We start from the raw sequence: 18,959 nt of genomic DNA, 5'->3' as shown, positions 1-18,959 counted from the left end.
GTTGGTGTTCGAGATGTATTTTGTTATTAAATGCATTAGTGAGTACGAATGAAGCATGTACTAGTAAGCATAGATGAGATATTTACCTTAAGATTCCACTGTTTTAGACCTTAGCTAAAAGAACCATATATGCGAGTGAGTGGTGGAAGAAGAAAGTGAAATACAACTTAAAGTTCAGAGAAAAAAGCTACATACAATGTCTACTTCACATACAATGGCTAAAACCTGGACTACAATGCGTCAGACGTAAACACTCCACCACTAAGACATTGTACCGCCATTATAATAATTGTACATATTTTGATGTTTAGAATGTGAGTATTAGCCAGTGGAGAAGTATTCGTACCTAAAAATCCTATGAACTATCTCCTTGATGTATAAATTTTTCTATGAAGAAAGTTTTCTGGATTTCTAACTAAAGCTCTGTGGATTTTCCAACTTTAATCAGGACCTTTCTGGTTGCACTTTAATCGCTTTTGAAGTTGCTACGTGGAAGGTTATGTAGGTATTATTACGATAAACCTGGAGGGAATCCCTCCGATATTTTCTGACTTTCGTGCCTTGCTCCCAAATTGATTCATGAAAACTGTTCCTCTGACAAATTATATATATATATATATATATATATATATATATATATATATATATATATATATATATATATATATACATACATACAAGGGCGGATGTAAGGGGGGGCTACGGGGCTGTAGCCCCCCATGATGGTCAGGTTTACACTGAATAAAATGGGCTTCAATTCAGCTTTACACTGGATAAAACGGCAAATTATGGTTTAGCCCCTCCCTTGATCATATCCTGGATCCGCCACTGTATATATATATATATATATATATATATATATATATATATATATATATATATATATATAAAGAAGGGGGGAACTCCACACAATACGCCTACTTTTATTTTTGAAATTCAGAGTGAAACCTTAAACAAGCCATAAGTGGATTTGGGTAGATGCGAGTCCTTGGTAGACCTAAAATAAGTATGAAATCTCAATCAAGATGATAATTTTAACTCTTAAGCACACACGATAACGGGGATTCCCCACTTTTGAAGGAAAAATGTGACTGCTTGAGATTATTCCCATTACTGCGTGTGGTTTCGTTTAAAAATTCCATCCAGTTGCAATTTCTATTACTTCAGGTAATAAGGTTTTCGGCGCACTTACAAAAGAAATTAAACACTTTTATGTCCCTAAAAACTAAACATTCAATATATCTGTAGCAAAAATTACTAAATAGTTTTAAAGTAGAAAATTATAGCCAGTTATTCTCAGAACTAGCTCTTGAGGGAATCCCCGTACCGCGTGTGGATTTGATGCAAACAGGGCACGTGTGTCTGAGTGTTAAGGATAGAAACAAATTTGTTGTACTGTTTTTCTTGTACATTATATTATTTTAGGGATGGATAAGAATACAATTTTATACACGATTAAAATAAATCAGGACTAACCTAGGTTCAGTACCTTGCCATTTAAAAAGTACAGGTAAAATGGGGCGAGAACTGTATTTTATGAAAATTTGGCAGCCCATTTACATTATTTTCGGGAACAGGAATTGTTTCTGCTGCGCGGATTCATATATACTTGATCAAACCAGTAAAACTTTGGCAAATTGTCTTTCTATTAGGGCGAATAATAGGCAAATATGTAGTTTTTTTTAAATGTATATCTATGGGCACATCTGATAGTCATTGACATGAAATTGCTACTTACTTTAAAAATCATAGCCATGAATGAATTAATGCTTAAAGCAGGGGCGGATCCAGGACCGACTTCTGGGGGGGCGGTGGGTTGTCATACTGCTACTTTTAAGGGCTCCAAACTTTGAGATGAGTTTTATTTATATATATAAAATAAAAAAAGTTTCCTCTTCTGGGGGAGGGCGATCGCCCCGATCGCCCCCCCCCCCGGATCCGCCCCTGGCTTAAAGATACAGTGTCGGTAAATGCAAGTTATTTGCCTCTTTACTGTGCCGAGAATATTTTTTTATTGAGTTCTGAGTTCTGGCAGGTGCTAAGCGATACCGTTAAGAAAGAAGCCAGGACAGTTTGTGTTCTACTTTTTTTTTTTTTTTTTGAACGTGTTTGTGTATGAACGAAAACACACACACACGCATGCATCATACTTTCGTGCCACTAAATAAAAGTAAACTTCCATGAGAATGATGAATCAGTTTCACCCTTCCCCTCTTCCTAAAACATCCAACTACAGTAAAATTAAAACTGCTTTCAAATGTTATTTCACTTTGTCACATATGTAAAATTGAAATCTTGCTAACATTCAACTTTACATTAGTTGTATCAAACAAGCAGAGAGCGAGTCAGTGTGTTATGTGCTCTTTCTCATGTTGGTTTACCCTTTTAATTTAAAAGAAATGAAAACTGTAACTTTTTTGCAATGAGAAAGGAAAATTTGAAACAGGATTCATATATATAATTCCGAGATTATAATTATTTGCTATATATTGATATAAATCCTTTCGGAACTAGCCATAAGAATAGGTAGCAAGCAGGTCGACCATGTGAATCAAAATAAATCAGATTTGAAAATTCGGTCAGACGGAGGCAATCGCATGTTTTCGGCCTTTGCACTTGTGTTGAGGTTTCATTGAACCCAGGCGAGGTTGGGTGCCTGAAGACTTTGGCCTTCCTTACTTTTCCCCTCCTGCCGCACGGCATAGACTCGTCCACGGAAGAGCGGGCGGTTCTTGACCTCCGTGTAGCGCGCAAAGCGGGATACTGCCAACTCGGGTTGTAAGGCAGTAATGAATTTGGTAGTGAGAAGGCTCTGACTGACTGTTCGCTTGGCTACGGTAGTAAGTTTTGAAGATAGTGTTTTGAGTGTTGTACTTTGATTCCATGTGGCAATTCGCATTTTTAGCGAGGAAACATAGTACGTCATCATCAGTGTGTTCTGATCAATGCTACTACGAGTTTGACAAGTCTATGAAGTCTCGTGGTTCGTTCACGTTGCGTGTTCGAGGAGTGCTGAAATCCACTGCGTCGTCGCAGATATTACGCCACGTAGGGCATTTCAGTGCTTCAGAAATAGTTTTCTCGACAGTAGAAATTAGTGGTATTACAAATGCGTAAACATCATATAGTATTTGTTTTATATTTGTAAGTTGGTGCATCATTAGTAGAAAGTGTAAACAAGAGAAAAAAAAAATTAAAAAATGTGTGTTGCAGTGTGAATTAAACAGTGAGTTCGCGCTTCTGTTTTCTAGGAGGCGGTACCACCGAGTGGTAGGACAGCAAGTAACACGTGGCGATCAAGTGCTATAAACGAGCTTAGAGAAACAAAATCGTGGACGAGATGAGGTCGAGTTAAGGATAATGGTGATCCATCAAGACGGAAATCGTATACTCATGTTTCCTGTAGGTGAGTACAAACTCCATTTTCAAAATCTCCGGAGTTAAAATTCCCGTCTGTCTGTATTTATGTCTCATATATTCTTGTGTACTGCTGTGTGTTTGTAGCAATAAAACAATATGCAAACTTCTGTGTTGTGGTTAAGTATATCGTATGTATTGTAATAGTGTGTGATAAGTGGTATAAAAGCCGCGAAGATTATTATTTTTTTTTAAAAGTAAGTTTTATTAATTTATAATAGCGAAGCAGTTTTCTGGAGAAGATAAAAATTAAGGACAGTTTTTCTCTATGCTATGAATAGAAGTATGCTGTACTACAGGGATAACTTCGGGCATTCCTACACCTACTTTACACTTAATATATGATCCAAATGTTTCTCAATAATTGGAAAGTCATAAGTATTTGAATAAAACTTCGAACTATCATTAGATAAGATCAATGCGAATGACAGTTCTTACAATCGAAGCAGTTTCTTCGCTATGTGCTGTTATTATTTGTGGATTGCTTTATTGAAGTACTGTAAAATATTAAAATGGACCATTTTTCAAAATAAGATGAAAGTGGCGGGAAAAGCATCTTATATTAGCCTTTAAGATTGTGGACCGTTTCAAGAATTAAGATCCGGAAATTTGTGCCTGAAGCTTCCGTGCTATGATTCGTGACGTGGCATGCGAGGGAAGGGGAACAAATGGCAAGGTTGCCAGTTTGGGAGGGGGAAAGGAAGGACTGGAGGTATCCCGTTGTGGAGGACGTGACCACCGTCAACCGTGACAGTTACGAACAAAATGGTAGAACGGAACCTAATTCCTCACATCTTTCCTTTATTCGTATTGTACAATTGAAAGATTGCGGAAAAATAACCTTAAAACTTTGAAAATTTTCTTCACCTGATAGGCCCTGCCAGGCGATTAGAGAATGTGAAGAATGTGCATAGGTCACATGCATAACTTGGTCATGCTGCTGGATATTTAGGTCAAATCAGTGGCGTAGTTCAAGGAAGTATTTCCGTCATTGCGTAAAAGCATGTGGGAAAAGAATCTTGAATTTGCGAAATTGTGTTGTAGAAGGCTTGCTGCCCATATTGTCATTATTTCGTCTTCAATTCTATTGGACTATCATTCAGAAATATTTTTTGTATAAGTAATTTTGTCAATGAAAGTAACAATTTAGCTGTTTAATTCAGTGTAGACTGAAAGCGACTAAAGTTATTTGTACCGTTTTGTACGTATGCACAAACCAGTGTCTTTATAACCTGCGTTTTAGGTTTGTTAACGAGTTCTTTAATGCTATTAATAATAAATTTGAAAATTGCAAAATGAAACTTGTAGTAATTCCAAGGCTAGGCAGTGAATGGTAATAAAACAGCGGTTCGGAACCAGGAACTAGAAAATACACGTTTGTAATCTATGTTGTGTTGGTATATTCAAAAGATGGAGCATGCGGTACTGTTATAAACATATTCGTTCAGAAATTAATTCCCTGTGAAAAATTTCTTTCACTTTGCAGCTGATTGGCCGCTCTTGGTAAATTTACAGACTTTAAGGAAGGTAATTATTTAAGAATGATCAAATAGTCGCTAATATGTTATTTGATAGTGATCAAGTACATTTTATCAGAAGGAATCCGCTTTCGAATGTGGTTGTATACAAACTCTTACGTCACAATGACACACTGCTAAGAAACTCAAAACACATGAGCATTCTGAGAAAATCTTTATGGTATATGTGACGTCACATTTCCTGCAAAATAATTTGTACGCTTAAGTAGAGAATCACTACGGGTTCCTGTGCAGACAGTTTCAGGTATCAAATCTGCAGCGTAGTTTGTTTTCCTCGTGTGCAATTGCGCACTCATGGGGTCATCGGATACGGACCCTTTCCCCAAAACTTTCTAACCCAACATACATTTGTATATTTTCTGAATGAAACTAGTTTAAGAAATGATCAATGTAGTATGAAAATTTGATCTTACACTTCATCTGTACTCTTTCTCTTATGAAAACAGGGGCCGCGGTGGCTCAGTGGTAGAGCGTTCACCTCTGGTGCTTGGGGTCCCGGGTTCAAACCCTGCTCCCGCCAAGTGAACTTTGTGGTGGACAAACACCGTGTGCGTGGGTTTTCTCGGGGTTCTCCCGTTTCCTCCCACTTTCTTCATTCCACCATTTCATTCATTTCTCATAATCACCGTCTCCTTTAGCCTAACCGGCATAACCGTGGGACGTACAACTCAAAGATTTCATTTAATTTTCTCTTATGAAAACAAAAAACAATCTAGTTCTGTCAGTTTTCTAAAAATATAGGTGGATGTATTTTACATATCGTCTTTTCGTGTACAGAATAATACTCGTTTAATACTGCATAGACGTAGTAACTTGTAATAATGCTCCCCCTCTCAACAAAAAATTCTGGGTTCGCGCCTGCTCGTGTTTTTGTGTATTTTTCTTTCTTGATACAATTCTATAACTTTTCAGAACTTGCACATTCCATGAATTGGATGTAAGAAATTACGAAAAGCAGGCGAAGACACCTTCATTAATACACAGATGTATTGTCAGCAGATATTGGTACCGAGGGTAAATAAGAATATTTCGAGCTTGAACAGGGTGTCTACTGGTCATGAAAGTCATGAAAAAGTCATATATTTTGCTTAGTGGTCATGAAAGTCATGAAAAAGTCCTTTATTTACCCAACTGGTCATGAAAATCTGAAATCTCAGAGTATATTTTTATACTTCATACTTTTATACCTCATACTGCATGTACTGAAACAGTTGTATCAGGTCAGTAATTGTGAGAATTTCCCCCGCCAGTTAGTGCTGGCTAACTGGTACTTTACTGTCTTCCTAGCTGCTCCCCATTTCATCTTCTAGTCTCTGTAATATAGTAACAACTTTTTACTGTCCAACTTTGTGATCTGCTATTTCTTTACTTCTAAGAAATGTAAATTGTGTATTTTTGGGCCTTTAGACTTATGCAAATATTATTCGTATGAGTTTGCAGATTTTAAATTTGATGATCTATTTTTTTTAAACTAATTTCTTTTATAATTTGTTTTGTCTTTGGACAGTTCTCTGAGTGCTTAATTTTAGACAAATTTCTGCTAGATAGATAATTTATACTCAGAATTAAAACTTCAAATACAGTATAGAGTGATTAACTGGTAAGAGCAGGCCCGTATTTAGATAAGTGCTATTCTGTGCTCGAGCACAAGGCGGCAGAATTTTAGATTCTTTCTTTAAGATTCACAATAAGTGATATTTAAGACTAGTAACCCGCATAGTTCCGATGCACCACTGATGGTAGGGGTTTATTATTACTAATGATAAATTTTCATAGCCATGGTCATGAAAATTTGAACAAAAAGGTCATGAAAAGTCATGAAAAAGTCATGAATTTACTTTCTGGTATTCCAGTAGACACCCTGTTGAAACAAAAGCATCAGTGAGCAGAATCAAATTTATATTCAATTTTTGATATAATGAATTCAAACATCAATACACGTGACAGCGTTCGCTTTTCTTTGGTCAGTTAAGTAGAATGTTTTAACATAGCTAGTTGGTTAACTACTTTTCAGTAGCACACTTCAATCATCTGTCGTATTTTGTCCCGGCCGAACCTGTAAGGGAGGGTAAAAGGAAAGGTGAGGTGATTTCGAACCCGAATTGCGACCTGCGACACACCGATCTTCTTGTATTCTTGATAGATTTGCAGTTTTGCCTTTAGGCTTAATGAAATGGATGAATAATAAAGTGAAATGTTATGAAAGAATTGTTGGATTGAAAATGTGGAAGAATCCAGATACCTCATGAATCTAAACTTCCATGGCCTGGGATATCTTACAGTAGAGTATTTTTTTATTATTTTTTTATTGTCGTTAAACAATTGTTGCAATAGACAACGTCAAGAGAGTATACAAAATATAACTATACATTGAATATATAGGTACATAACTAGTCACTTTTTATTTTTTAATTCTTTCTCAAATTCTAAAACGCTATACACAGCTGTTTCAATGAGCCAAGATTTACAGTGTTTCTCAAAGTTTCTATTACACACAAAACGAATTTCTGTAAGTAGATTATACATCTTTATCTCAGTGTATTTATAACTCTTTTGTGTTTTACTTAACCTGAAATATGGTGTATCTAGGTCGTCTCCGTATCTTGTGTTATAGTAATGAATTTTATTTCGGGTGCTGATATTTTCCAAGTTTTCTTTAATATACATGAGACAGCTATAGATATACATTGAGGGCACTGTCATGAATTGCATCTCTTTAAAGAAAGGTCTGCAAGAGTCATTATCACGTAGTCCCTTTAACACTCTTATTGCCTTTTTTTTTGCCATTTAAAGACTGTTTGTTTGAACACCAGTAAGCTCTCTACCATTGAACCACCGTACCTTCTCTGGTATTAACAATAGAGGTCCCAGTTCAGGCAGCCATTATAGTGTACGTTATTGTCTACATGTCTACGCCGAAAATATTCTACCTATTGTGTACATGTAAACGTAGACGCGCATCACTGGTTTGTATTAGGAAAGTAGATTTGCACTAAGCTGCTACACCACCTAATGCACAAAGGGGAAGGTAGCGGGTTAGAGTTGGAAATCAGACATCGGTCTTTCTTCCTCTAATAAGCACAAGGGGGTCAGATATTTGTATTTCTACAAGGATCCCCCACGTTAATGCATGACCCCCACTTAAGTTGGTCTAGCTACAACATTACAGAGGAAAGTATGGAACAGCTGAAAGTATGTAACCCTAAGTTTCATTTTATACACCTTCTCAGCATTTGCTTCGTAAATCAAGAAGAACCTGAGTAAAGAGGACAGTCCTGTGTCCAAAATATAAGCTCTGGACACCTCTACTATCAAACTAATGTTGACAAACTGTAGTTCGATTTATTCGGTATGGCCAAGTTTGATTTGCTCTTTGTCATTGGTGCTTGGGGACCCTGGTTCGATCCCAGCCCCCGTCAAGTGAACTTTGTGGTGGACAAACAGCGTGTGCGTGGGTTTCTTCGGGATTCTTCCGTTTCCTCCCACTTTCTTCATTCCACTATTTCATTCATTACTCATCATCACAGTCTCCTTTAGCCTAACCGGCATAACCGTGGGTCGTAAATCTCAGATTTCATTTTTTTTTTCTTGTCTTTATCATCCAGCACCCAACGTATCAATCCCCATGGTTCAATGACTCTAGTATGGAACTTGACTCGGGAGGAACGTAGGTTCGAACTCAATGACGACCATCCTGTTTCACTAGGCGAATGCCTGGATGGTATCATAGCAAAGACCCTGGTCGACTACTCCTACATCCTATTCCATCCTGTCCTAAAGGCCATTAAAAAAAAAAAAAAAATTTAACTCTTTAGCAACTTCTCCAATGCCTGCCTATCTTTTCCATTTTCCACATGATAAAATCGAAATAATTGTTTGAATTGGCAGTTAGGAATCTAATAGAAAACTAAATTTTATATTTTTAAAAATACATGTTTTTTTTTTTTTAACATAATATTTGAAATGTGAGTTAGATATGTAAATATCTTTGCTTTCTTCTTGATAAAAGTTTTCCAGTGTGTATTTCTGATCCTTTTCATAATCTCGAAAACTACGGCGAACAGTCGTAAATAATCGCATTCGGAACTATATTCACTCTGATAACCAGAATTAAAATGTGTTACCCCTGAATAGTTTCTATTTCCTCATTGAAACGGGAGAAACTGCCGCCGGCGAGGGTTACACGTGGTCTTGTTCAACATTCCATTGGATTACCTTCTGCTTGTTTCCAAGAATCAGGGCGACACACTTTATCTTTAGCTTTTCCTTCGGAGGTAAACTGAAAGAAGAGAAGTCCAGATGATGGGTGTTGCATGTCCTTTTTTTTTTTTTTTTTTTTTTTTTAAAAGAATGAAAGTTTCTTTGAATGTCCATCGAAGTTCGAGGGTGCTGGTGGGGTGTAGAAAAACCCGCGCTTGTAACTGATGTCTCTGAAAGGCCATTGTTGCCTGATACAGATTTTTTGCTTCTTTTTCAAGTGAACAATTTTGTATTAAGACAACTTCTTTTGACTATTTCCTCCAACATTTGTCTATTGGTCTTGTCAGTTTCAAATACCTCCGTTAATATAAATAATAATAAAACACTGGAAGACACACTTTTACACACTATACATAGTAAATGCTAATTTGGACAATGCTTTTATTCAAACATTTTTCACCTTCCCACTTAAACATTTTTGTGGAATTTTAGACTAGTCAATCAACTTTGAGTTTTCTGTGACCTGGAGAGAATGCAATTCCCAGGACTTGCTGAACACTAATCGAAGTGATCTTGTTCATTCGGAAGATAAATTTATGTGGTCTTGGACATATCAGTGACACAACGTTTGCTTGATGACTCATTATGCGGTCTCAACTGTACATAGTAGCAAACGATAGTGTGTGCTGATTTAGAAGGACGATAAAGTACTTATGTTTCCACAGTTACAGCATATAGGAGAATTGAAGCTTGTATTCAGAAAAATCATAGAGCAGCGTTTCCCAGTCTTTCTGACATCGCGGACCCCTTGTAGTAACTTGCAACTCTCCATGGCCCTCATGATATCAAAAATGATCTTTTGTAATATTTTTTATACAGGGTGTTTTAAAACAACACCGACAACGTTTGGGAGCTGATTCCTGACAAGACAAAAGCTATAGACCAACTTGGGTGCACAAATGTTTCCTTTCGAAATTATAGGCTGCCGAAAACATGAAAAAATGGTCTTTAAAGGACCATAGCTCCAAAACTATGGGATCTACCTTGGTCGGCTTAAGATTTCACTTAGGGACTTATATATGTCCTATCCAAATGTCCATGTTTCAGAATCCTGCGGTACTTCCGCACCAATTTTTATAGAGGGAGTTGGTGATTACTTCAAATTATATTCCCGTAACCAAACTCCCTGTATAAAAATTGTTGCGTGAGTACTTTAGGATTCTTAAACATAGATTTTTGAATAGCGCACATGTTACGTTCCTAATTGAAGTCTTGACCCGACTACGGTAGGTCCCATAGTTTTGGAACTTTGGACCTTTAAAGATTCCCCCCCCCCCCAATGTTTTCGGCAGACTATAACTCTGAAAGGAAGCATTTGTACACCCAGGTTGGTCTATACTTTTTGTCTTATTTTGGTGTCACGAATCACCTCCCAAACGTCGTCGGCGTTGCTTTGAAACACCCTGTATATAAAAATGAAGTGACAACACTAAATGTGTCATTTATGACTATGTAACATTGCCATAAACTGAGATATGAGGAGAAATACTATGATACTAGTTAGGCTTAATATTATGAATTCAACACTTGCCTAATGTGATGGTTGATGTTTTTTTTTTTTTTTAATTATATATAAAGACTTCCAACTTAAGTAGGTATTTCTGGATCAAAAATTTGACTTGTATCTGTCCATGTTCTGAGTCTTGAAGTAGAATTTTTAGCCATTTTTTAAAATCAAAAGATCCAATATATTTCGATCAAAAATTTTCTTGTACGCCTTGTATCTGGAGAACTACATACAGTGTAGTCAAACTCAACTATCACTTAACTCAGTATGATGTACTTATTCCGTAGAAAATACGAAAACTCGATTTCGTGGTTCAAAAAATTATTTTGTGTACGCCTTATGTCTGGAGAACTACATATAGTGTAGCCAAATCTTAACTATCACTGAACTCGGTATGAAATGCTTATTTCCATAGAAAATATGAGAACTTTGATTAGTGATCTCTTCAAAAATTTTGTAGCTCCTGATCCAAAAACTAATATTGGCCAAGATAGCAATATTTTGATGCATTTTTTAAAATCATTCCTGAAATTCTTTGCCAAGATCTCTATCTTTTGATCCATTTTTTGGATCATTCCTAAAATTATTAAAGGGCAGCTCGGAAATAAAAGATGTTGGTGAGACGTCATTAATTTCAAATGTTCAATCGTACTTTGTTACATCACTAGGAAGGGACTGTACAAATAAATCAATATGAAAGGAATCGCATTTTCCTTTCTCCAAACGGTTGAACCACATATTTAACTTCTTCCCCGTATCCCGTCTGGCATAGAAAACAGTGACATGTTTTGTACCTTGAAGCCTCGAGTTGAAAGTATTCAATATGCTAAACATGTCCACCAAATAAGCAAGAGGTAAAATCACAAGAAATCATTTAAATTTGTGTAAACTCAAAATTAATGAAGAACAACCGTACGTCGTTACGAAACTCAAACAACTGCGTCAGAACCTTATCCTGAAGTGGCAAGTGAATTTCTGAGTGTAATATACAAGTAGGGTCTTGTCACTTTTCATTTCATTACAAAGAGTAGAAAATATAAGTCGTTAGGAGGAGGCTCAGTGGTAGAGCGTTCACCTCTGGTGCTTGAGGTTTCGGGTTCGATCCCAGCCCCCGCCAAGTGAACTTTGTGGTGGACAAACACCGTGTGCGTGGGTTTTCTCGGGGCTCTCCTGTTTCCTCCCACTTGCTTCATTCCACCATTTCATTCATTACTCATCACCATTTCCTTTAGTCTAACCGGCATAATCGTGGGACGTAAAACTCAACGATTTCATTTTTTCGTTAAGAGGATAGGCCCTTGCCAAATTTTACTCCTCGTCAAGAATAGTTTTCGTTTTTGAGGACTTAGTTTATTCATCCAAATAAATGGTGAACCAGGTGTTACTTTCATATTAGTAGCCTAAGTTCTTAATGTTGAAGTGTATCCTGCATTATATCTTTGTCTTGGTTGGTAGATTCGTTATTTCTTTATTTTTGGTATTCTGTTTTCAATTGGTTGAAACCTAGGTAATGTACGTTACAAATATCCCAGGGTTGAGCAACACAATGTGATAAAGTTTAGTGAAATTAGTGTTCTTCGGACCACAGAGTGGGAAATGATGCCAGAGACTGTGACCTTACGACAGCACGTTTTTCTTTTTTCATTCTTTGTAGGTGATTGTATTCTGTTCAATGTGTTTATTTGCAATTGAAATATATTAGTGTCCTGTTAAAAGGGCGTCTGTGCTTGAATAAGCAGATTATATTGGGCAAAATGCTCACTGCTGAAAGGTGCTGCTGTTACTTTGAAGTTAAATATACATGGTAGGAACTAATGATGTTAATCCGATTTGATATTTGGTAAGAATGTGTAAACGGTCCACACTGAATGAATGTTTGAATTCAAAGCAATTTTAAAAAATCGGTTAAACAACGTTACTTGGTACAAATTAGTGTGGAAAATTTCATTCCACACTTATATTAGTTGACATAGCAGATACGGGTATATTAGTCTTCCCTCTTGTCAACTGGTTAACATGCGTTCGCCTTTGATGCGCAGGGTGTTGGGTTCGACCTCCGGTAGGTAGCCTTGAAATTTGAACCCAGTACAATGGTTCGAATTCCACCTTAAACCGTACGTAGCCTCAGTGCTAAAAAGGACTACAAAAGTCCAGTCAAACAGGGAACACATAATATTGTCACGGTTGTTAGATTTCATTTATTTGCGATATTTCTTTCAATTTTGTAGTATGTCATTTTCTACTTAATGTGTTGGCTCACGTTATTTATATATAATATTTTTCATCTTTTTTTTCTGTTGCACGATTTGCCAGATTTTGTGGTAGGGGGTGTGTCAGACTACGTTACTTCTGTATTAAATTTTGTCCGTGATTGTACTTTTAATTCGTTACTCTTCAATTTAATTTCTAACGGACGGTGAAAGGAAACCTCGGATATTTCAAAACTCAATTATGATTAACTTAAGAATTCTTTATCTGTTAAAAAAAAAAAAAAAAAAAAAAAGGAAAAAAAAGCAGCTTGTAATTCAGTCTTTGAATTTGTTTCCACATACCAAAGTCAGCTACCTTACATAAGCCATCGTGTAAATTAATGCATTGACAAATATGATTAACATTAGGTAAGGTTTTCTCTCTGTATATAGTGATGCGACTTCCGTGAAGACCCGCCACTGCAAATAACTATCCGTTGTTTTTATGACGAGAAATAGTAAGAATTCAGATCAGTTTTGAACATCAGCATCACAATTTGAATCAAATAATTCCCTCGAAGAGCTTTGCAAGTAGTTAGCATGTAGATGGCGGTTTAGGGTGGTAGTGTATAGAGTTTAGGCGCCATCATTGCAATATAAGAACAACGTGCTTCCCGATCAGGCTACATCGACACCGGTAGTGCTTATTCGATTCTATATAAAAAAAATCAGCAAATGTGGCTGGCTAACATGCCTCGTTGTCTAAAGTTTGTGGGTTCGAATCCCGCTCTGAGCATGGGTGTTACGTTTTGTTCCATCATGTATCATTTCATGATTATCAATTACTTCTTATTGTTCCATTTAGCGTAAAGGGCAGAACGTTAAAGATTAAAAAAAAAAGTTACCTTACACGATGATAAAGAGCATTCGCTGGATTAAAGTTCAAACTGTGCACAGTGAAACTGTGAAAGTGAGTCAGAATATTATTAGTTTTTATTGTTTTCAACTTCATGAGAGTCAGTTCTGTGTGTTGAATGTCGATTGTCATTATACTCATGTTGGTTATTGTAGCCAGTTTGGTAGAGAATATTTATTATATAAAATGTATTGATTGCTCAATAATATTGCCATATTTCGAAGCATTGACATTTGACATTTGAAAAATGAAGAGAAACTTGTAAGTGTAAAGCTGACATGAATGTCACAACACACAGAGTTTACGTGGATTTAGTTGCATCGTAAGGTTTCGTGAATATGGCAACAATGTGGTGTACATACTAAATTTATACTTTTGTTCATGGTCCGTTTCTAATAAACAATAATTGTATGAAGATAGTAGTTCTGACATTTGTGTTATAGAAGTCTTGAACCGTAAAGGTAATTTAAATAATTTGAAGCAGCTGTCAGTCAGTTTCAAAGGAGTAAATCCCGTCGATGAAAATAGTTTCTCATAGGAGAGTGGAAAAAATACTGCAGTGCTGAAATGATTTCGAGTTACGCGAACCAATGAAAAAAACATTAACACGCAGATGAAGAAATCCAAGACAGTGTATTCAAGATTTCAGATGAGGATATCAATTCTTAATGTAAAAATATTGAAGTAATCTAATGCAAGTAAGGAATAAATGTAAATATAAACGTTAAAACTACGCAAGTAATTGGAAAGACGGGAAATGTGTGAGGTTGGATATTAGTGAGGATTGAATATTGAAACAAAAGGGGAAACTTGTTTGATGTAGAATATTGTTAGGCTTCAATCCATATCAAGTGTACTAGAAAAAAGTTGCTTGATCATTTCATATTAAAGTGATTTTTTTTTTTTTTTGTGGATTCCTATACGACTACGGAATCCAAAAACAATTATTTATTTATTTATTTATAGTTTCTCAACTCCGATGGCAGCTATTTTCAGTTTGACGACATGCGCTGATTTTTGCTTTGTAGGGGCTTGCGATGAATACGAGATAGAAACATTTTACGCAGAAAAGAACAGTCTATCTTTAATACTAGTACATACTTAATGAAATTTATATGCAAAATAGTCCAAATCCACCTAAACAGTTCATATCGAGATTAACAAATTGATATGTTCCAAGCCATATCACCCCAAGAAGGAATGTGATCTCAGGCGTAAATGTTTTGAAGTTTTTAGGTTTCGAAATCTCAATCAGCATTCAACACCTTTGCCAGCGTTCCTGCAGTTGCACTATATTCTGGTGATAAAACTGCGATCGTGGATGCAAAGAAGTCAGTGAGTGCGTTCTAGAGATCTCCCTCACTTGCGAAGGATCTCGCACTGAGGTGGTTGTCGAGGAAGTGCAACAGGTTGTAGTCTGTTATCGCAAGATCCGGTGAATATGGTGCATGGCAAAGTATCTCCCAGCCAACTTGCTGAAGGGCCTCTCGGTTCCTCTTTGCCATATGTGGCTTGATATGTTCGTGCAGAAACAGCGCACCCTTGCGATTCACCAATGCCGGCTTCTCCTTCCGCAGTGCACAGTGTTTCCTTTCCAGTTGCTGAGACTAGAAGTCAGCAGAGGTGGTCTGACCTGATTGAAGGTGCTCGTAATTGATTTTTTGTGCCATTTGCTGACAATTGAATTATACAGAGAGCATAACCTTTTGTGGGTGCAGAGGTGGTTTTAAGGTGTGAGGAACGGGTTCACGTGGCAACTAATGTTGGAACGGTTGGGAGTGTCATAGATCCTAAACCTCCTGTGTGCGCAACGTGTCTGTATTATTGAAGGTCGATGGTCAGATTAACTTCCGATCGCTTGGTAAGCACGTGCGTTATTTACAATATTAGTTTGAAACTCTCTGTAAAAAAAAATTAATCACTTGTATAAGTTGGCAACTCTTTCATGGAGCCAATAATAGCCAAAACGTGTATTTTCATGTTTCAATTATTGACGTTAATAATTACATTCCCCCACGTCATATTATTGTTTTGCAAATAACTGTAACGACAAAGTATACACAAATTTTGTAAAGCTTTTTACTTAGTTATTAAACCAACTAATTTTCTGTTAAAAGACTTTTCACATAGGACAAAAATTCGAAAAATGAAATAGGAAACCCCACGATTATGGGCATTATGCTAAAGGAGATGGATGATTAAGGTTTTAAATTGTTCATTAAAATTTAGCGTCCATTTTGAGCAACTTGGTTAGTTGAGACGTGAACCTAGTTAAGGTGGAATCTAAAAACCACCTAATGCTTTCAGTTCTCTCTGACCTGGAATTGAACACGACACCTCGTATACCAAAGATGCATGTTAGCTCCTAGATCAGCGGGGAGAGCTGGATGAATAGTAATTATGAAAAGATTGATGGAATGAAAATGTGGGAAAAGACGGGAGAATCCCAAGAAACTTGCAAACACACCAGAAACTCGCATGACCTAAGATACTTGTTCGATAATTACGACGTCATGAATTGTTTACCGAAATTTCTAGCTTAGAAGACCTGAAAGCAGCTATTACGAGGGTCGTTAATTAAATCCTTAGAAAAAGGTAAACGTATAATTTTGGATAGATTTATACTTTTCAGCGTAATCTCAAATTTTTCCCAGTACTTCTCCAATTTTGTAAGCCGTCCAAAAAGTAGGATTTCGGAAGGTCCTCAAAATAAGCATCTGCTTGGGCGATGACCTCGTTCGACATGAGTCATTTTTCATCGAGGGATTTTTTTTTCAAGTGTGGAAAATAAAATTTACTGGGAGCCAAATCTGGTGACTTGGTGGAAGAGAGGTTTTTTTCTTTTACCAAATGAGTTTTTTTTTTCTTTCTTGATTTCTCTCAACCAGTGCAGTAACGACGCATAATACTCTCCATTTATCGTTGGTCCTTTTTCCAAGTAATCGATGTAGAAGATTCTGCGTACATCCTAGAAAAAATGTGGACGCCCATTACCTAGTCGGCCGACTTCACCGTCTTCGCCTTCTTCCGAGTTCGGTCGCCTTTAAATGTCCACTGTTTCGACTGTTCGTTTGTTTTTGGAGTGTATTAGTGTATCCATGTCTCGTCGACTGGTATATATTGATGCGGAAACTCGTCGGGATTGCAGCTAAAAAGCGCCAAATCAGCCTCGAAATCGATCACATGATTTCATTTATTTTCCCTTGAGAGCAAACTCAGCACTCATCGTGCCGAGATTTGTTTCAAATCCAATTTTTCATGCAAAATTAAACACTATATCTTGTGATATGCCTATGGCTTCAAATATGTCATGCACTTTGATTCGTCGATCACTCAAAACCATATCTTGGATTTTTTCAATCATTTCGGAAATAGTCACTTCAGCTGGACGCCTCGAACGATGTTCATTTGCGGATGTATGGTCACGTTTAAACTCATTTGCTCTATTGCATACAGTCACAGACACAGGAGCAGTTGTGCCATGAACTTCATCCAACTTGGCTTTGATCCTTTTAAACAGAAGTGCTTAATAACAGCACGAAACTCATTTTCCCCCCATTTTTTTCTAAATAAACAAAAGTTTGTTTCTTCAGTCGACTATCACAGTGAAACCATGTGACAGATGTAGCTAAAACTTTAACGACAGTCTAGTGAGGAATGACGCTTATTACAAGCAAACCTTTTTCAATACTATCAGTGTCATCTTTCGGATTTTCTAAGGACTTACTGAACGACCCTCATGGCTCATTTAGTATTTCACATTACATTGTGTACAGACTATTCTTCTTTAAAATTCTGTATTGTCTTTTGTTATTCAGTAAATTCAAAGAAGTTGAAGTGTAACGAAGACCATTTAAGAATAGATTCCTACCAGGTGTTGTGTACAAATTATAGATTTTTGGATCTCTGGTGGTTGTGCGTTAATTTGAAACAAGGGCGTCCATAAGGGTGCGGGATAACCTGCCGTCTTCGCACTTCAAACTTTTTTTTTTTTTTTGTTTGTTTTACGTAAGGAAAATGATAGCAAAAGAAATATTTCATTTTCATATAGAGATGCAGTTGCAACACATCAATCGATTTGAAAGCGTAATACCGCTGTGCTATCAGAAACACACACTTGCTAAAAATCAATGCCTTGGCCACTTGGCCACATAGGAGCTTAAGTAAATTAATTCCCGAATTCTTTGAAATAAATTGAAAATATATTGTTCAGGAAAACCGTTATATTAAAACAGCCTTGCATTGTATAATATACTGCGAGCCAGTTGCGACAAGCAATTTTAAAACACAAGTTAACGAATGTCGTCTCAAGATGGAGGCTCCCCAATGTTGCAATAATATTGAAAATTTGAAAGCAGAAAGTGAAAAGTGGTATAAATACTGGATGAACTAAGTATGAGCCTGATCGTGATATTGCAGTTTCTCACGAACACACACTTATTTCCTGCTGTCCGTACAGCCAAAATGTATTTTTTTTTTTTTGTGTGTGTGTATTCCTCCTACAAACATGCACAGGTGTGAGCATGCGTAGCATAGTCGCTAATGCTTTCGTTTTTCGTGTGAGCGGTCCCTGGTTCAATTTCCGGTATGGACACTCGGTTGAAAAAGTGTATAAGCTTTTTCAAGTTAGCCATCGTTAATGGTTTCCCTCGTTTACACCAGGCAAATGCTGCGATGGTGCGTAACATACTTGTCCCAGGGCGCTTCCTTTCTTTCCCATTCCCATCTTTCTCTTCAATTTCCCAAGTAGTTTGATCATCGCCGTGGGTCATCCGATCCCTCATACGTAACGGAGTGACATGACCTTAGAATGCCGAAAGCCCAGAAATCTAACTTCCAATTCTAACATGCGCAATGGAAAGATCTTCACGATTTGGATGGTGAAGACGTGGTTTCGCTCGAATGTATGTAAAACAGATTATGTAGCTTGTGTATGCTAAGTGTCCACAGACAGAAAATAGTGGATCTGCGAAAAAAAAAAAAAAAAAGTGAATAAACCTGGACAAGAAGAAATAAATCTTCGACTTCTGTTTAAAGAAAACCGAAAATCATTTTTAACAATATGGAAAATTGAAAGGCTGTATTGTTGATTCTCCTACATTGTGTTCTTGTATATTGCATTTTATTGTAGT

General features: G+C 36.8%; 1 protein-coding gene across 7 annotated transcripts in view; it reads left to right on the top strand.

Moving 5' to 3' along the window:
- eIF4G1 (eukaryotic translation initiation factor 4G1) overlaps window positions 1–18,959 on the top strand; it is a 249,513-nt gene that overhangs the window by 53,863 nt on the left and 176,691 nt on the right. For 4 of the 7 annotated variants that reach the window (XM_081737082.1, XM_081737081.1, XM_081737078.1 and 1 more), the window contains exon 2: window positions 3,252–3,406. The exons of the other annotated variants lie outside the window; for them this stretch is intronic. In XM_081737082.1, the coding sequence (XP_081593208.1) occupies window positions 3,361–3,406 (46 nt within the window). In that variant the 5' untranslated portion in view covers window positions 3,252–3,360. The remainder of the gene's footprint in view (window positions 1–3,251; window positions 3,407–18,959) is intronic. 7 annotated transcript variants of the gene reach the window in all.

The sequence above is a fragment of the Thermobia domestica genome, chromosome 13 (genome assembly GCF_964235325.1).
Source record: "Thermobia domestica chromosome 13, izTheDome1.hap1.1, whole genome shotgun sequence".
Taxonomy (NCBI): Eukaryota; Metazoa; Arthropoda; class Insecta; order Zygentoma; family Lepismatidae; genus Thermobia; species Thermobia domestica.
This window is presented reverse-complemented; position numbering and strand designations above follow the sequence as displayed.